An 18,008-nucleotide genomic window follows, 5' to 3' on the forward strand; every position below is an offset into this window, starting at 1 on the left:
TGTACGGCTTCTTAGCTCAGCTCCTTAATAAGGCTCAAGTTGTCTTTATCCCCCGCAGATTGGAGGTGAATAGAGATTACAAAAAAAAAGTTTTCAACTGAAACTAAGGGCCAACATCAAAACTTAAAACAAACAGAAAGTATTCCGTATAAATAAAAAATGTCATACCAGTGCTGTTCCTAAATTTAAATTTTAATGAAAACGAGCAGAGATTAATTAAAAAAAAACTTTTTCCTAGGGAAGTAAAGAGCGAAGTTGAAACTTGAAACGAACAAAGATTACAACCCCCCTGCCTATCTAACATATATCAATAAAACTAGTGCAAATAAATCAACTTATGATATTTGCCTATATTTGTAAGATTAAAGAAATCTAGCGCTTGACTGAAAACACATCACGACAAAATTCAAGACAATATTTAATTAACCCTTTCATGCCTGTGGTCACCATACGGATACCGCTCGCCTCCTATTTTTTTGCTCTCGACTCGACAAAGTCACAACCGTGATTTGTTTTCCACTAGATAGCGCTTGCTTGACTCTGTCGCGTTTGAATTTATCGTCCCTCAAGGCTTTACCCGAGCGGTCGAGCGAGCGTCCAAGTTTAGACAAAACATAAAATGTCGAAAAAGAGGAAAGGTGCAGATTTTGACCTCGATGACCTGGACGTTTCTGGTAAGTTCAGAGCCTGATTATGATCTTATTTTGTAGCTAAGAATGCGTTCTTTCGAATGAGATATCACTAGTCTAATTCTGAGCTGTAGTTTAGCCGCAAGCAAGGTTGCTAACGATCGGTTACCAAATGGTCACGTCAGGCATTCAGTGCCAAACCATACCTAGGCAGATTTGTACAGCAAACGAGGCAGCAAGTCCTTTTTATGATCGGGAATAGGCACATTTTCTTTCTGTTCCTCCTTTTTACTGAAACAAGGGTAAAAAAGCTATTTTGTGGGATGCCTCAGGCAAGTGTTGAGGCCAATGGCCTATATATTGCAATATACTATTATTATTGTTATTATTAAGTGATGCACTTACCTTGAATTTCTTTTCAGCTGATCCAAGCACGAGCTCTGACTCCATGAGAGGTCATGGTCCCAAGCCCTTGGAAGAGAGACTGATCAAGGAAAGAAGTAGAAGAGTTACCAAGAAAATGACTGCAGAAGAAGCAGCAAGGCTTTTATTCATACCTGATTGTGATTCAGATCTCGATATCTCTTCCGACGGCGACGACCTAAACTGGGCACCAGACAATCCAGATCAAGAATTTCAGCCTTTACATTCTCTCAACTGTTATGGCAATGAAGACGGAAGAGATGAAGAGGATATCGACCACACAGACGACATCCCTTTAGCAGTGCTTGGCAGGTTCGAGTTAGAGAATGGCGATGACACGGATCAATTCGATTTGCCTCTCCCGGGCTTGAATGATACAACAGCGTCAAACAGTTCTTCAAGCACATCATCAGCACCAGTGTCAGCTTCTTCTGCAATACAGTCAGCAACAGTTACTGCACCTGCTGAACCCTTTGTCCTTACAAGAGCTCAAAAAAATGCTCCTTCCCAAGCAGTGGCCGGTCTAGTAACTCCAACTGATGCTCCTCAGGTCACGGCAAAACCAGTAGCAAAAAAGAAGGTATCGAAGGAGGCAAAGCAATACAAGTGGATAAAAACGGAGCCCGAACCTCGAAATATTACATGGAAGGGTTCTATGCCACACTATGACGAGGTACAAACGCCCCTTGATCTCTTCCGAATGTTTATCACAAAAGACATTCTTTCAAACATTGTGGACCAAACGAATCTGAATGCCATGAGAAAGAAGAATCTTGCTCTGAAACTTTCCCTTGAAGAGCTGCGCAGATTTCTTGGAGTTCAAATGCTTATGAGCATTCTCAAACTTCCGGCTATTAGAATGTACTGGGAGAATGGAATACGATATTCCCCGGTGGCTGATACCATGAGCAGAGATAGGTTCAACAGCTTGAGGTCTTTTTTCCACATTTGCGATGACACCTTAATGATACCGAAAGGGGAGGTTGGTCATGATAAACTGTTCAAGATCAGAAGACTATACGACGCATTCAGGGAGAATCTGAAAAAAACAGACCCTGAAGAGATCCAAAGTATTGACGAACAGATGATCCCATTCAAAGGAACAATTGGATTTCGACAGTACTTGAAGGACAAGCCCCACTCGTGGGGTGTAAAGGTTTTCACGAGAGCCGGCATCAGCGGAATAGTGTATGACATAGAGATATATACAGGAAAAGGAGCTGTTGAAATTTCTGAACTTGGCCAAGGTACTGACGTTGTCCTTCGGCTTGTAGAAAATCTGCCAAGGTTCATGAACTTCAAGTTGTTCTTTGATAACTTCTATACTGGCATCGATCTCATTCACAAGCTCCGGGTTGAATATGGCATCGAGTCATGTGGTACGATACGCAGCAACAGAATGAGGGGCGCTGTTCTAGATACCGACGCCAACATGAAGAAGAAAGGACGAGGGTCAGTGGACTTCCGTTTTGAAAGACATTCAGAAGTATCGGTAGTAAAATGGTATGACAACAAACCAGTCCATTTGGCTTCTTCATACTGTGCAGTCACCCCAATTGATAAGTGTCAGAGATGGGATGGCTCAACACGGAAATACGTCGAAGTTGATCGCCCCCGAATCGTCCGTGACTACAACAAATCAATGGGGGGCGTAGATCTTGCTGACATGTTCCTGGAGCTTTACAGGACTGACATTCGCTCTAAGAAATGGTATATGAGGATTGTGTACTACTTCTTTGACATGGCTGTGAACAACGCCTGGCTGATACACCGCCGACAGTGTAAGCAGATCAATGTTCAGCACATGTCTCTGCTGTACTTCAAAATGGACATTGCTCCTGGGTTGGTTCTTACTGGCGTATCTCAAAGTCCTCGAGTTGGAAGACCATCCTTATCAGTGACCAAGCGCAATACGACTACCTCGCGAGACGGGATGCCTTCGGAATCAGTGAGGTTTGACCAGACCTCGCATTTTCCGGATACGACTGAAAAGGGAAGGTGTCGCTATGAGAAGTGCGTTAGGGGTGGAACCAGTCGAATCATGTGTTCGAAGTGCAAAGTTCGACTGTGTTTGAACTCAGATCGCAACTGTTTCATAAATTTTCACCTAAAATAGTATCTGTATATACCTGACGTGACCATATGGTAACCATTCACATTTTGGATATGGAATGAAATAAAAATTAAAAAAAAATAAACCTGTTCTAGTTGAACCTCCAGGATCACTCTCTGCTATTTTCAGAATTTTTACGCAACTCCTTCTTGGTTCAGGTCTGAAAGGGTTAAAAACAAAACACTTGCATATTTCTGTTGTTATGATTATACAAATGCATGGGGTTATTAAATAAAATTGAGCTTCACCAGCCAGAAAAATACACAAGAAAATACCTCTCCTTGGTATGAAAAGTTTTTATATGACTATTTATAAAAATTATTATTCTGTAAGAAATCTTTATTAAAACTTTAAACTAGCATACTTTTTCTTAGAATGGGTTGTTACATGAAAGAACAGGGTCAACTTAAATGAAAATTCTCTCTCGCTGATATCACATTTATACAATTTTTTCACCTGTATACAGTCTTTGGTGTTCATTAAAATGGTCTGATCGAAAAAAAGCTCTTCCTATTGTACGCTAGGGTTTATTCCGGATTAAGTAGATTCTAAATAGATGCAAGTGTCATTTCACTTTAGTTTCTGGGGTATTTTATCATTTTCTGGGAATATTTTGCGGGTTCCGTTTGGGTATATATAGATTAGGGGAGTGATTTAATCAGTGCAGTTCAATTTCAAGCTCAGTTGAGTATATTTTGATGGGTTTATGTTTCTAGTTTAGTTATATAAAATAAAATACAGTAGTAGCCAAGCTCTCGCTTCCGTTCAGGCGTAGGATTGAGAACCAACCAAAGGTACTGTATTACCAACAAGATTATAGTACACAATATTCCTGCATACATCACATTAAAACGATTTTTTCCCTGTATGCAATATTCGATGTCTATTCAAATGCATTAGCTGAGTGAAACTCCTCTTACATAAATCACATCTAAATGGTTTCACGCCTGTATGCACTCTTTGGTGAAGATTCAAACTGCCTGATCGAGTAAAACACTTTTTGCACACATCACATTTAAACCGTTTCTCACCCGTGTGCACTAATTTATGTTTATTCAAATTCTGTGATTGAGAAAAACTCTTCTCGCATACATCACATTTATAAGGTTTTTCCCCTGTATGTACTCTTTGATGTGTATTCAAATTGCACATCTGAGAAAAGCTCTTCCTGCATACATTACATTTAAATGGTTTTTTCCCTGTATGAATTCCTCGATGTCTTTCCAATGATGAATGGAAGCTAAATCTTTTATCGCATATATTGCACTGATAGTCTTTTGTGCAAGCTTTCCTAAGCAAGCCAATATTAGAATCTGAAGCTTCCATAAGCGTATTGGTATTATTTGGTGAAGTATCTGTAACTACTACAATAAAATTAAATAAAGGGGATAGATAAAACTTAAAACACTAGAATAAGATATTATTTTCAATCATATATCCTACAGCAATCACAAAAAAATGTTACAAATTAAAAATAAGAGCTAAGAGCTCATATGGCACTTGTAACGAGGCAAGAAGAGCTAAAAGCCAAGAGCTCATATGGTATGAGCTCTAACAAAATCCTAAGAATCAATAGATTGATTTAAAAGGAAAATCAGACGCTTAATGCCGGCCAGGATTTAAAATAAGACCTCTGAGTAACGATGTGACCTCTGAGTATGAAATTCTATGATACAGCAGCGCTGGCCGGTGCCAAGGAGTGCAAAACGCTTTGTTTCCTGATATGCATTCGACTAACGTCCAAGAATATTATATATTTTTTGTTTGCTTTTTGTTTTGTTTTAAGCAATCGGTGTTGGAGAAAGGCCTAAATTTTTCTCGTGTTTTGAAAAATAGTTAATCAGTTCTGCAGAGGGTCGTACTTAGAACTTTTGTTCGGAGGGGGGGGAGGGGTACTGAACAAAAATCTATGTATGGACTTTCTCAAAAGGCCTAAAGTGAGAATATTAGGAGTTTTTTTCTAAATTTTAAAAGTCAGTCATTGACAAAAATTATCTTAGTAAAACAGAGTAAAATATCTTAGTAATAACTTATCTAAAATAACTATCTAAATAATCCTGAGAAATTGGCAGGAGATTAATATATATATATATATATATATATATATATATATATATATATATATATATATATATATATATATATATATATATATATATATATATATATATATATATATATATATATGTATATATATATATATATATATATATATATATATATATATATATATATATATATATATATATATATATATATATACATATATACATATATATATATATATATATATATATATATATATATATATATATATATATATATATACATACATATATATATATATATATATATATATATATATATATATATATATATATATATATATATATATATATATATATATATATATATATATATATATATATATACGTGTAGAGTAACTTTTTATTTACAGCAATACATGAATACTATTGATCAACAAAAACGCAAATGCCTTATGGCATAATTAAGCGCATTACCAGTTACAAAAAAAAGTTAAATCAACAGCAGACTACATTTTCAATAATTTAACGGTTACATCTTCCCAAAATAAAACAACAACAAAAAAACTGACGCTATAAAGTCGCAACGTGTCTCTTTGATACATTAAAAAGCTGAATCATATCAGAGCGCTCTCTAACTAGTAATGGCAAAGAGTTTCAAATTTTTTGGTCCCATGTGTCCCATTGGTCTCATGTGACGAAGGCTAAAATTGGTTCTAGTTGTGGGTTGCAATGCCGATAAAAAAATATGATATATGAGATGTGGGGTGATTATGATATTGCAAGTTTGCCGCAAAAACTGTAGAAAATCTTGATGGAAGTTCATCAAAAGTGAATAGATGGCGAATAAGGGAAATAGAAATAAGATAAATCTGATTTATCAAAAATATGCCAGAGGACCCTTTTATTGGCCTTTTTTTTACCCTTTTTATGCTAGACCTTTTATTGGTTTATAAATCGATGCGAAAGTATATGCCAAAACTGAAGTACAATTAAGGAAATAAGAGTGAACAAGAGAAAAATAAACTGTATGATAAACATTTTGAAGACAGACTTCCATTTGAAGAAAGAACCGTGAAAGAATCCCAATATTTCTTGAAATTTTCGGTGACAAGATTTTAATGTGTTCCCGGAAAGATATATTTTCATCCTGAAAAATTCCAAGATACTTAATATATTGAACACGTTTAAGTTCAGCATTATTAAAAAAAAATAGAAAAAGAGTTTTTTTCTCTATAATTTTTTCATACAAAAAATAGAATTAGGCTGTATATGTATAAATATATCATAATTTGCACTTTACTGAAAACGAAATAGATTTTAAATGTTTTCTCTTTTTTACTTTATTAAATGAAGAAATTATTAAAACTTTAAGGAATAAATATCAGTATATGTATATTAAACTGACAAACTGACAAATAAACTGACAAATTGACAATTGATAAACTGACAAATTGTCGCTCTCTTTTTTTCAGTAATGTGTCAATTAGGTTCTTGTCTGGAGCAGGAATGTGGGTTGCCAGCCCTACACATGTTAATTTTTACTCGTTTTGAGTTTGACGCAGTTATTTACTGTAATTTCTATTCTTTTTGGGTATCATTCATTCATTCAATCAATCAATATCTATTGCCCAAAGAACACACAAGGGTTCAATATGGAGTAGATGAGAAGACTAAAAAAAAGTAAGAAGAAGACACTCACAAAGAATATATACTACAAAGGATAGTTTCAAATATTTCTATTAACACATAGCAAGATGGAGGCTATTTGTCCTATCAAGCTTAGAAAAATAACGACCGCGACGCTCCTCAGCCACGGTTAGTGGCTCAGCTTACCCGTAAGCTGACACTAGTCTTTTGTTTCTAGCCCATAGGGGTGTACACACAAGAGAAATTTTGCGAAACGAAAATATAGAGATCTAATAGTCTTTTTAACAGTAGCCGTAAACACATTCCAAAATGGAGTCAACGCGAGGACTTGAGGCATCGCAAAAGCGTTGTACACACGGACAAGAATACGCCCTCTGTAGCTAGCATCGCAGCAAACTATCACACTAAACGTTTTTCTAAGTTTCTCACTTAGATGAGAAATAAGGAGAGCCCTTGTCGTTTTTACACTATTCCCTATCGGGAGACCGAGGTATTTAATACAAGCAAATAACTGAACACTCTGATTTCCTAACTGTAAGGATCCAACATCACCGACAGATTTGCCGGAAGCAAGGACCTCGCTCTTCGAAGTATTAAAATTGAGAACAATTTCGGCATATTCCCTACTAAGCACAGAAAATTTTCCTCTACAGACGATAAAGTTCTACTTAAATTCAGGATATCGTCAGCGTAATTGAGTACGGAAAGGTTCAAACCTTTAAAAACAAAACTAATTCTAGCCTTTTTCTGGGCTGTAACCACACTATTATTATACAATGGTGGCGAATTTACCATTATTGATAGTGATCTTTGGTAGTTTTACATCGAAAGAGTTTTTTACAATATTTTTGCTCATTTTTGGCTTAATGTAGCTCTTTACATTTCTTTAATAAACTAGTTTTGTGGAAACAGTTTTTAAAACTAAGTTATGTTCGTTTTTTATTTCCATTACATAAAAAAACTAGTTTTTCTAACTGAAAGTAAGGAGCGACATTAAAACTTAAAACGAACAGAAATTACTCCGTCTATGAAATGGGTTGTCCCCTCCGCAGTCCCTCGCTCTTTATGCTAAAGCTTTTAATTGTTTTAAAAAGCAGAATTGTGGTAAAGAGTCAAACTTTAGCGTAAAGAGCGAAGGATTGCGGAGGGGACAACCCATTTCATATACGGAGTAATTTCTGTTCGTTTTAAGTTTTAATGTCGCTCCTTACTTTCAGTTAGAAAAACCAGTCTTTTTATGTAATTTCTGAACGTTTTTGAATTAATGCATGTTTGATTTTGGCTCTCCACACATAAATTATTAAAATGAAATTTACATTTTAATTCCTTTTTTGGCTAAATGGCTTTCTCTTAGTTCTGATCAGACGATTTTGAGAAATAAGGGATGGGGAAGGAGGCCTAGTTGCCATGCAATTTTTCGGTTACACAAAAAGGCAACTATAAATTTTAATTTTTAACGAATTTTCTTATTAGTAAAAAATATACGTAACTTAAGAATTAACTTACGTAACAAACTTTTATGTTCTTAAATTTTTATTATGTATATGAGGGGGTTTGTACCCTCGTTAATACCTCGCTCTTTACACTAAATCGTAAGTTTTGTGCCGATTCTTTAAGAATGACCCCTGAATCAGAAAGGCCGTAGAATAAATAGTTGAAATTACTAAAAATACTACAGCATAAAGAGCGAGGTATTTATCTCCTCCTTAATACCTCGCTTAATACTAGAGGAGGAAGTTACAGAAGAAAACAAATCCCAAAAATAGATGATTGTTTGATGCATTAACAGGAAAAAGGAATTGACTAGAGGAGGAAGTTACAGAAGAAAACAAATCCCGAAAAATAGATGATTGTTTGATGCATTAACAGGAAGGAGGAATTGACTTAAGGAGGAAGTTACAGAACAATAAACAACAATAAACTTGACGCCTCGGCCAAGATAGACCTAAAAATAGAAAGAAATCCAATCTCTCACTGCAAAAGTCCTAAAATCAGAAGTCAGATTAAGAAGTAGCGCCAGGTTTCAAATCGCTAGAACCCAATAAAATGTAAGAACTCATTTTCAAACAAATATATAAACTCAATTGAGATACCAACTCTAGCAGAATCCATAAAAAAAAACCTTTAACTAGAAATTCTTTCAAAGGTACCGAAGGAGCGCAAACACTAGGAGCGTGTTTTTGACTATATTACAAACTATCAGAGGGTTAAAGTCAGATAGTAGTGATACAATACCAGAAATCGTTTGAAGTGCAAACTTGATAAGCGGATTGATCCGAAATAAAATATATAGTATTACCCAGGGAAGCAGCGGTTATTTTCCTGCATAATAATCCCTCTTTTATCACAAGTTTCTGAAAGCTTCTTTAATGAAGAGTTAAAAGTTGACAGTTACAACAGGAATATTCAAAAAATAAGACTGAACTAGGCTGTTGAAAAGGACTCAAAGTATTGAAACTGAAAGTAGGTTTAGAGTTTTCTGTAATTCTTAGGTGAAGATTTGCATCATTCAGCAGGTCTCCCGAGTTAGACCTGAGTAAAGAGCCTTACGAAAAAAGTTCAAGAAAATTGCGCATGCAAGCTCAACTGAATACGGTGTCCTAAACCGAATCTAAAAATTACAAAAAAAAATACGGTATAAGGTATGAAAATCAAGAAGTCAAGAAAGTATAGCTTCTTTAAAAATAATACTAAACACAGATAAAAAGAGATGAGTGACGATGATTTTCGGATAATTCCGTAACACATTCAATATAATTGTTTATTTCAGTGGTTTCCCAATGGCTTCACTGCAATCGGAGAATAAGATGGTTTTTGTATATTAAGAATACCATTTATAGTATTCTATATACTAATATAGTATTATAGTATTAATATAGTATTATAGTATTTTATACAAAAAGTATATTTTCAGGCAAATATTTGTCACCTGTTTCATTTCATTAATGTTTCCTTTCATCAATTTTGCATAAAGCTTGTCTAAAGTTTCTATTTTTCACTTGAGCTCTCAAGAATTTCATGCATGACTTTCTTCATGAGATCTAATTTCTATAATTCTCATTCTGTAAAAATTGGGAGAAGGCAAATTGAAAAACAAAAGGCTTTACTAAAGTTAATGCTTTATACTATAAAATATACTATGTAAGAAAATCTTACCGAAAATCACAATTTATCATCGTGAAATCAGATGATAATAAACGAATTCAAATCTTGATTTATACGAAATTGCAAATGATACAGTTTTTAACTTTATTTTTAGCTATTAGAAAACAATCATCTTAGACCAAATAACCAGTTTAGCATTTAGGACAATGAAATGAGATAAGAGAAAAATTCCGTCTTCAGATTAGAGTAAATTCACAGAATTTCGTCCGCTTGTCCTTCCAAGTTTTTCTTCTTTTTTTTTTAAATTGCCCAAGATTGAATATATTTGATTCTAAAAATGAATTTTTGAAATATACCTTGACAGTCAAAAGAAGTGGCGCCTGATTCCTGCATGTAAGGTTGAAGTTTACAAGATCCTGAAAAGCCAGGAAAACTACCCAAAGGAACAGCCTCACGTTTAGGAAACAAAGGAAGGTTTGGAACGTTAACGACCTCCTCATTATGACTTGGTAAAGCATCTTCAAAATCTAAAACAAAATATAAATAAATTGGGTTAAAAAAACTCAACAATAAAGCTTACTAGACAAATTCAACCAAATTTCTTGTTATTATACGTTAATCACGACAATTGATAATATTAGGCAGCAAAATAGCACTGAGAGTCTTCCGGCTCTGTATTTTTCAGTATTTTTCTTCCCACTTTTTCCCAGTACTTTTCCCACTTTTTCCCAGTACTTCTTCCCACTTTTTCTCAGTACTTTCTTCCCAGTACTTTTTCAGTATTTTTCTTCCCACATCACTTCGTATGGAAGCAATTGTGTTTGATACTTCGGATGTGGCTCACTCAAACAGAGAATGATATTTCGAATGTCCTTTTTAAGAGGCAAGCGCGATAGGTCAACCAGCCACCCCTCTCCCGTCCCCTTTAGCTGATTTCCCTAACAAGACTTCTAAACAAAATGTTCAATATAACCATTTTGCCCAAAATGATAGAACGTTCATATCTCTATTCCTCTGCGTGTAAAAAAAAAACCCCAGAGCATTCGAGTTCCAAAGTTATACGAGTTGTCCAATGTTTACATTGGACCTGCTACATACTGGTTTTGTGAAATCGAAAGGAAGGCATGCTTTATCCTTGGTCTTTTGGACTAGATAATCACACTAGCTGAAGGAACTTTCAGGCTAATACCCCAACGGATATGATTTTATGTCCTCATGAGTAAAATTTTTTATTTTAATTAATTCTAAAAACTGTCTATTTACTTAATTCTAACTGGCAAAATTCGAAAAAGCAGTAAAATCCGAGTTTGGAAGTGAAAAACTGTTGGAAAAAATGGCAAGAAATCACCAAGGCTGGTCAGAATTATCACTAATTTAAAATTAATCATTAAAACTAGTGACAAATCAAAAATGTTATTCCACTGTTAATGGCATAATCTTTTATTCAGAATAATTTTTATTTTTCCGAAAATTTCCGAGAGTTTTAAAGGATTTTGGGATTACTATCTTAGAAACTAGAAGAACCATAAGAATAAAACTTTCCACAATAGACATAAAACCTACAATACATCCAGTGACAATGTTTTGAACTCCTACTAAAATACACCAAATTCCACTGTTTGTTCAAGTTAAATAGAATTTGATATATCATATTAATCTTTTGACATGGGCTAATGACTATTTTTTGTCTCAAATAGTAGCCTAAGGTATCTCCGAGGGAGGTATTTTGGATTTTCTACCTCATCCTTGTTTTAATCTCAGTTAAGGAACATTCAACTATCTAAGAAATTAATCGAGTTAGGATAATAAACCTCCCAGAAATGGATACTAAGCTTCAATGATCACCTACCAAATTGACGAAGATGTAATGTAATGTGATAAAAACAAATGGTATTACTAATGGTTGGGACATGGCTTGTTAGATTACAAATACCTTAAGCTTGTTAAGATCTGTTCTATTTGAATTTTTTTTATTAGATTCGCATTTAAATGCAACTATTTTAAGAAATAAATATATCGTTGAACAGCTAAAAATCTAAGCTATGCAATAATATGTTAACTGTAGAAATTCTTCGAGATTCTATTCTTCAAATCATTTGTCAATTGACTTGCCTACAGGGGAGTATTTCTAGGAAGAGCTAATTCGCTATCCTATTTTATCGTATTTACCCATCTAGTTTACTATTGGAAAATTACATTAATTCTTTTTTTTCTTTGATTTGAAAAACATTACTTTCCTTACTTAACATCAACAAGTTCTCAATACTCTTCATGTGTTCAATAGAAAAAAGTTGTACAGCCCAATTGTGACTCAATCGTTACACGTAAAATGGGCGGTACAAGCTATTAGTTCAACTTTCAGTGTAAAAAGGACAATTTTTTGCATTTTCACTCCATAATTCAGCATGGCAATTCAGGAGATAATTCATAAGATAAAAAATATCTTAATAGTTTAATGACAACAAAAATAATGATTGTATAAAATCACCGTTTTTAGGAGTGAATAGACTTACGGAGTGAGGGAAGAAAAAAGAATGCTGTAATTTTGATGTCCTTATTATAAACTTCTTCGTCATGAAAATTTCCGACATGGTCCAAATTTCCCCATGGTCGCCGTGAAAATTTCCATCATGTTAATTAAAATTTTTAATTTTAAACATACCCTTTTAAGAAGAAGATGCTATAAAGGAAAACTAATTTTGTGGTTGTGTTTCAAAAACAGTTTCGATAGACCTATTTCTGGGCCTGCTATTTTTATATTTGCGGATTAATGCTAAACTACTTCATGTTTTTTTGATTTTGTATTTCATTTGTATTCTTTTGTTATTTTCTATTCTATTATTCTCTTTAGTTTTGCATTTATTCCTTCAAGATTTTTAATAATATAATAAACTGAATCCATGTTCTAATTTCCTGTACCTCTTTTAATTGAGAAATATTTCCAACATGGTCTTGCTATATACATTTAGAGTAGAGGTAAGAAATCTTTACCATTTTCGAATACGTTTTCTAGGTAAGTCAGATGGGTTTTTAAACATAATAATAAGAAAAAAATATTGAGATGTCAGAAAACTCACTTCCATTCTCGAGAATATTTGATTGGAACTCAGAAGGCTTGAAATTACATTTAAGCTGTTCCAGTACACCCGGAGAAACCACCAAAGAATCTTCATGTTTGGGTAATAAAATATCTTCACTAAAATCAGGGAATGTTTCTTCAGCTGCTAAAGATAATTGAAAATAATCAACATTAAAACCCTCATAAAAGTAACCATTCTGATATTACAACTTCTAAAGAACAAAAAATAATCATTACATGGTGCTTCAAAAAAGAGAAAACTTAATATTAAGAAAATCGGAAAAAACATTTAGACATATAGTTAGATTTGATGTAATTGTATAGGCAATGTAACTGTAAATTAGACAAGTAATTTTCTAGTTTAATGTGCCAGAAAAACATCTAAAATATTTTGTGAAGACTGCCGAAACTAGTTGTGGAACTCAGCCAAATCTCTCGGCATTTTCTAGACAAAATTGTTTTAACAAATACGTTTATCTAATAACTTCTCGTTGGCTTAGTTAAAAGTAATGATTCTCATAAATTCAGAACAAACTCTAAATCATCAGCTTTTAAAAAAAACATATATAAATTTAGTTTATAAGAATTTGGCTTGTAATGGTGCTTGAAGATTTTAAGAATTTGGTTTGTAGTGGCCTTTCACAGACTAATGTGTACAAACGCTTTACTTACAGTCAGTTTCCCGTAATGAACCTGTATATCTAGGAATATCAAATTGTCATAGAATTACTGAAAGCAATTGATTTTCAATAACTAGCAAGCATTATATATAGTTAGAAGAACAATTGAGTATTCTAGTTTCTTCATATTGTAACCGGTTAATCCCCATAATAGACTTCATAAGGCACCTGCCTTGAATGGTACTGCCCTAGTTGAATACACCACACCCTTTGGCCTAAATCTCGTCCTGCTCCCGCAGAGGTATATCTTTTTTTGATAATTTAATTTAATGGAATAGCAAAAGAGCTGATTTTCGTAGGATACATTCTGGTCCTTTATTTTACTTTATGTTACAGAGGTATGCCTTTTTTTTGATAATTCAGTTTAATGGAATAGCCAAAGAGCTGAGTTTCGTAGGATACATTCTGGTCCTTAATGTTACTTAATGTTACAGAGGTATGTCTTTTTTTGATAATTCAGTTTAATGGAATAGCAAAAGAGCTGAGTTTCGTAGGATACATTCTGGTCCACTATGTTACTGTGGTACCCTTTATTACAAAAAAAAACTGACGTATCGAAAATTTACAGACCAATTCAGACGCTTCAAACTGGACTTCAGGAATTTCAGAAATTCGTGTCCCAGGGTTAGGAAACATGAAATTAGAGAATGCAGAATTTATTCACTCAGGCAGGAAGGACGGTGTGAATAGGCCTGGAGTAAGGACTTATTTTGAATAAGGATGCTGTTAAGTAATGTTCAAGTAGGGAAGCTCATAATAATAGAATTCTAGTTTCTCATTTTATGGCTAAAAAGTTCAAGGTACCAGTCGTAGTGATATACGCACCAGTAAATCGAACTAATAGAGATAGAGACTCAAAGGAATTTTACCCACAGCTGCAAGAGCCAAAAGACAGGGTCGAAGGTAGAAATATGTTAATTTTATTTGGATATTTTAACACCCAGGTTGGTAGAAATACTAATAGGGATAGATGGCATTCTAGCACAGATACATTTGTCGCAGGAAAAAAAAGTAATGGTTATAAACTGCTGAAATAAAAATAAATTTTTTTAGACCTACATTTGCCAAAATGGCAAAGCCTTATGACCCTAAAACACGCACTACTAACATGAATAACATGAATTACCATCGAGGTATTAAGATTTCTGCCACTGCAACACAATAGTTTTGTATTCTAGTAGCTCTGTTTATGATAAATTCTAAGACAGATTACTGTCATTAGTGATTCATTAACCACTACTTTCTACATTGTTAAGACTACATTACAAATCAATTATGTATTTATGTATTTAGCAATTATGTATTTAGCACAGGAAGCAAAGACCCTTACCATTAGCTGGAGAATATCTAGAATATGGTGTTGTAAGAATACCAGGATACCTATAAATCAAAATTATACACATGAACCAAAATATCAAAACTAGTTATGGATCTTCACAGTCAAATTTAAAGCAGTATTTTGTAGTTTTAAGCATTAGACGTATCAATATTTGATAAGGTAGACTACTGATTATGAAAGGAATCTAAACTACTACATTAATAATAATACATAAATGCTGAGCAATGCTACAGGATGGAAAATCCTTCAATTGCTCCAAGTTGCAATTTAAGGTAATTTAAGGTAATTAGTCTGATTTTTTTTTCAATAAAAAGTATCCCTTTGAAGCCCCATAGGGCATCAGATCATTATAATTATTAACAATTATGATTTATAAATCATAATACTTAACGCGCCCGCCTTAGGCCGCATAGTGCATTACATTATTATTGAAAATGTAAAAAAAAAACTGTTTGTTATATTGATTTCTTTGGAAATCTTCAGTATTCTTAAGGGTTCTGAGTGAGAGAAGTTTGACTAAAAGATCTTTTTAAGTAAAATCTGTTTTTGTTAATTAATTATTTATTAATTATTAATTTATTAATTAAATTAATAGATTAGGTTAAATAAAAGACTTTTAAGCAAAAGCTGTTACTCTTGTTTCTTATATTCTAAACAAAATAAACAAACAAAAAAAGGAAGAACGAACACGTAAATGTTGGTTTCCTTTACTCATTAATTAAAAAATAAAAGACTAACCTGAAAAATTTAAGCTTGTATTTTGCATCCTCTCTCTTCTTTCCAAAATCCGATTCCCAATGAGCTTAAAAAAAGAAAAAATTATGCACGGAAAAAGGGACAAATCTTTAGAGTTGGGATAACTTCAATATCAATGACGTAATCACACATCTTTTAGTAATGTCAATCAGTTATTACTGATGTCAATTTAACTGTTAATATGAAAAAAATCACATCCCCAAAACTACCAGGTTATAACATAGAGACGGGATGAACAAATGAACAAAAAAAGAACAAAAAGGTTATAACATGGAGACGGGACTGGCAAATGAACAAAAAAGAACAAAAAGAACAAAACTACCATAAAAGAACAAAAAAAAGTGTTTCATCTCAGAAGCGGTTTTACCAAACAGATTATGAAATTTCATCAGATTAAGTTGTATTTATACACAGAAAAGGTGAGTGGATATCGCATCAGTTGTGCATAAATATGCATGCTTTTGAGGCTCTTAACCCCCTTTCCTTCAGTGAAAAGCGCTTTAAGAAGTCCAGTATATGCACAATTCCACTTTATGTTAGTAAAAGAAGATACATGGAAGTTAAATTTGGAAAGTTGAAGAGCCCAACACACCTGCACAGAGGTTTGAATAAGCCTGTTAGCTTCAAAAATAAGAGGTACAAAATCAGAATAAAAAAAAGAGACTAATTCAAATTTCAATCAGAATATCAATAAATATAAACCAATTGTAAATATTAATACAAATATGAATATTCAAGTATAGTTGAGAGAAAATGTTTTAAGTTGAGAGAAAGAAGTACAGGTTAGTAAAAGTTCTCAGTTGTACTAAGACATATAACAGCAACACTTTGCATAGCAATCAAAAAGAAACAAAAAATACACAAAATAAAACTGGGAATGCCTACCCAGTTAAAAGTATTTTTCTGATTTGTTCCTTACTTACAGTTCATTAGAACGAACAATTTGTTGATTAATCCTGAGCTAAAATTTTCATTTGTTGTAAAATTACAAACAATAGGGAAATACAGAAAATACACTCTTTTTGACAATTTGGATGCGTTTTGACTCCTTCAAAATCATAAGAATTTGCTACTGTAGCAAGCTCTTATCATTTTTTAACCAGTTTGGACATGGAAGGAATCATTCATTAATAAAATCAGAAAATTTTGCCAATCCTTTTGTATTTAACATAAGTTAACATGATTCCCTAGTAAAACGCAGGAAAACAAGAAAGTTCGGACAATTTGTTTTAATTCAGCTCTACATCCATCCCACAGCTTTATTATATTTCCAACATCCGACATAAAGCTTCATTATATTTCTGAGTATTTACATCAACACTACTACTACTACTACTACTAATAGCTCCTTGCAGCACCAAGCCAGCTAAGGCCAACACAGCTACGCACACTCCTCCAACCTAATCTATTCAAAGCCGGAAGTTCCCATTTCCTTTGAATCTTTACTTATGACATCCTTCCACCCTAGACGAGGAAGACCTGCTTTCCGTGTAGCCCCAGACGGTTGGCCAAAAAGGACAATTTTCGGCAATCTGTCATCCTTCATCCGCAGAACGTGGCCTAGCCATCTCAACCTTCCTTTCACTATAGCCCCAGAAAGCGGGATGGAACCACACTTTTCGTACAATCTACTGTTTGAAATACGGTCAGTCAGCCGGGTACCCAGAACAATCCGTAGGCAATTTCTCTGGAAAACATCTAGTAAATTTTCGTCTGCTTTTCGGAGCGCTCATGCTTCAGAACCATACTTGACCAATGTCATCACTGTAGCTTCCAATATTCTAATCTTGGTTTGTAGACTTATCTTTCTATTCTTCCAAGCTATACACAAAATATATACCAAACTATACAAAGCTATTCTATTTTTAACATATTCGCTGCTCCCGCCGTCTTTACTAATAATACTACCAAGGTAAGTAAAGCTGCCCATCTGATCAATCTCTTCGTTACCCAACGTCACCTTTTCATCTTCACTTATTCCTATCTTTAGTGATTTAGTCTTCTTAACATTAATTTTCAAACCTATTCTAGCACCCTGATCTAGCGAAACCTCTAAAAATTCGTTCCTTTTGCTCACACTTTCATCTAATATGCTTAAATCATCAGCATAATCTAAGTCCAGGAGCGTTCTTCCTCCCCATTTGATTCCATGGTCTCCAATTGCCTTTCCTGTGCTCCTTAAGACGAAG

General features: G+C 33.8%; 2 protein-coding genes across 2 annotated transcripts in view; one reads left to right on the forward strand and one right to left on the reverse strand.

Moving 5' to 3' along the window:
* LOC136035874 (piggyBac transposable element-derived protein 3-like) overlaps positions 1-3,168 on the forward strand; it is a 3,592-nt gene extending 424 nt beyond the window's left edge. Inside the window, exon 2 of the mRNA XM_065717832.1 lies at positions 1,052-3,168. Coding sequence (XP_065573904.1) covers positions 1,052-3,168 — 2,117 coding nt within the window. The remainder of the gene's footprint in view (positions 1-1,051) is intronic.
* Positions 3,169-3,947: 779 nt separating this feature from the next.
* Positions 3,948-18,008, reverse strand: part of LOC136035201 (zinc finger protein 33A-like) — a 40,104-nt gene continuing 26,043 nt past the window's right edge. The window contains exons 4-7 of the mRNA XM_065716800.1: positions 15,802-15,865; positions 13,043-13,189; positions 10,322-10,492; positions 3,948-4,529 (exon numbers count right to left, since the gene is read on the reverse strand). Coding sequence (XP_065572872.1) covers positions 4,012-4,529; positions 10,322-10,492; positions 13,043-13,189; positions 15,802-15,865 — 900 coding nt within the window. The 3' untranslated portion in view covers positions 3,948-4,011. The remainder of the gene's footprint in view (positions 4,530-10,321; positions 10,493-13,042; positions 13,190-15,801; positions 15,866-18,008) is intronic.

This window comes from Artemia franciscana, chromosome 14, assembly GCF_032884065.1.
Source record: "Artemia franciscana chromosome 14, ASM3288406v1, whole genome shotgun sequence".
NCBI lineage: Eukaryota > Metazoa > Arthropoda > Branchiopoda > Anostraca > Artemiidae > Artemia > Artemia franciscana.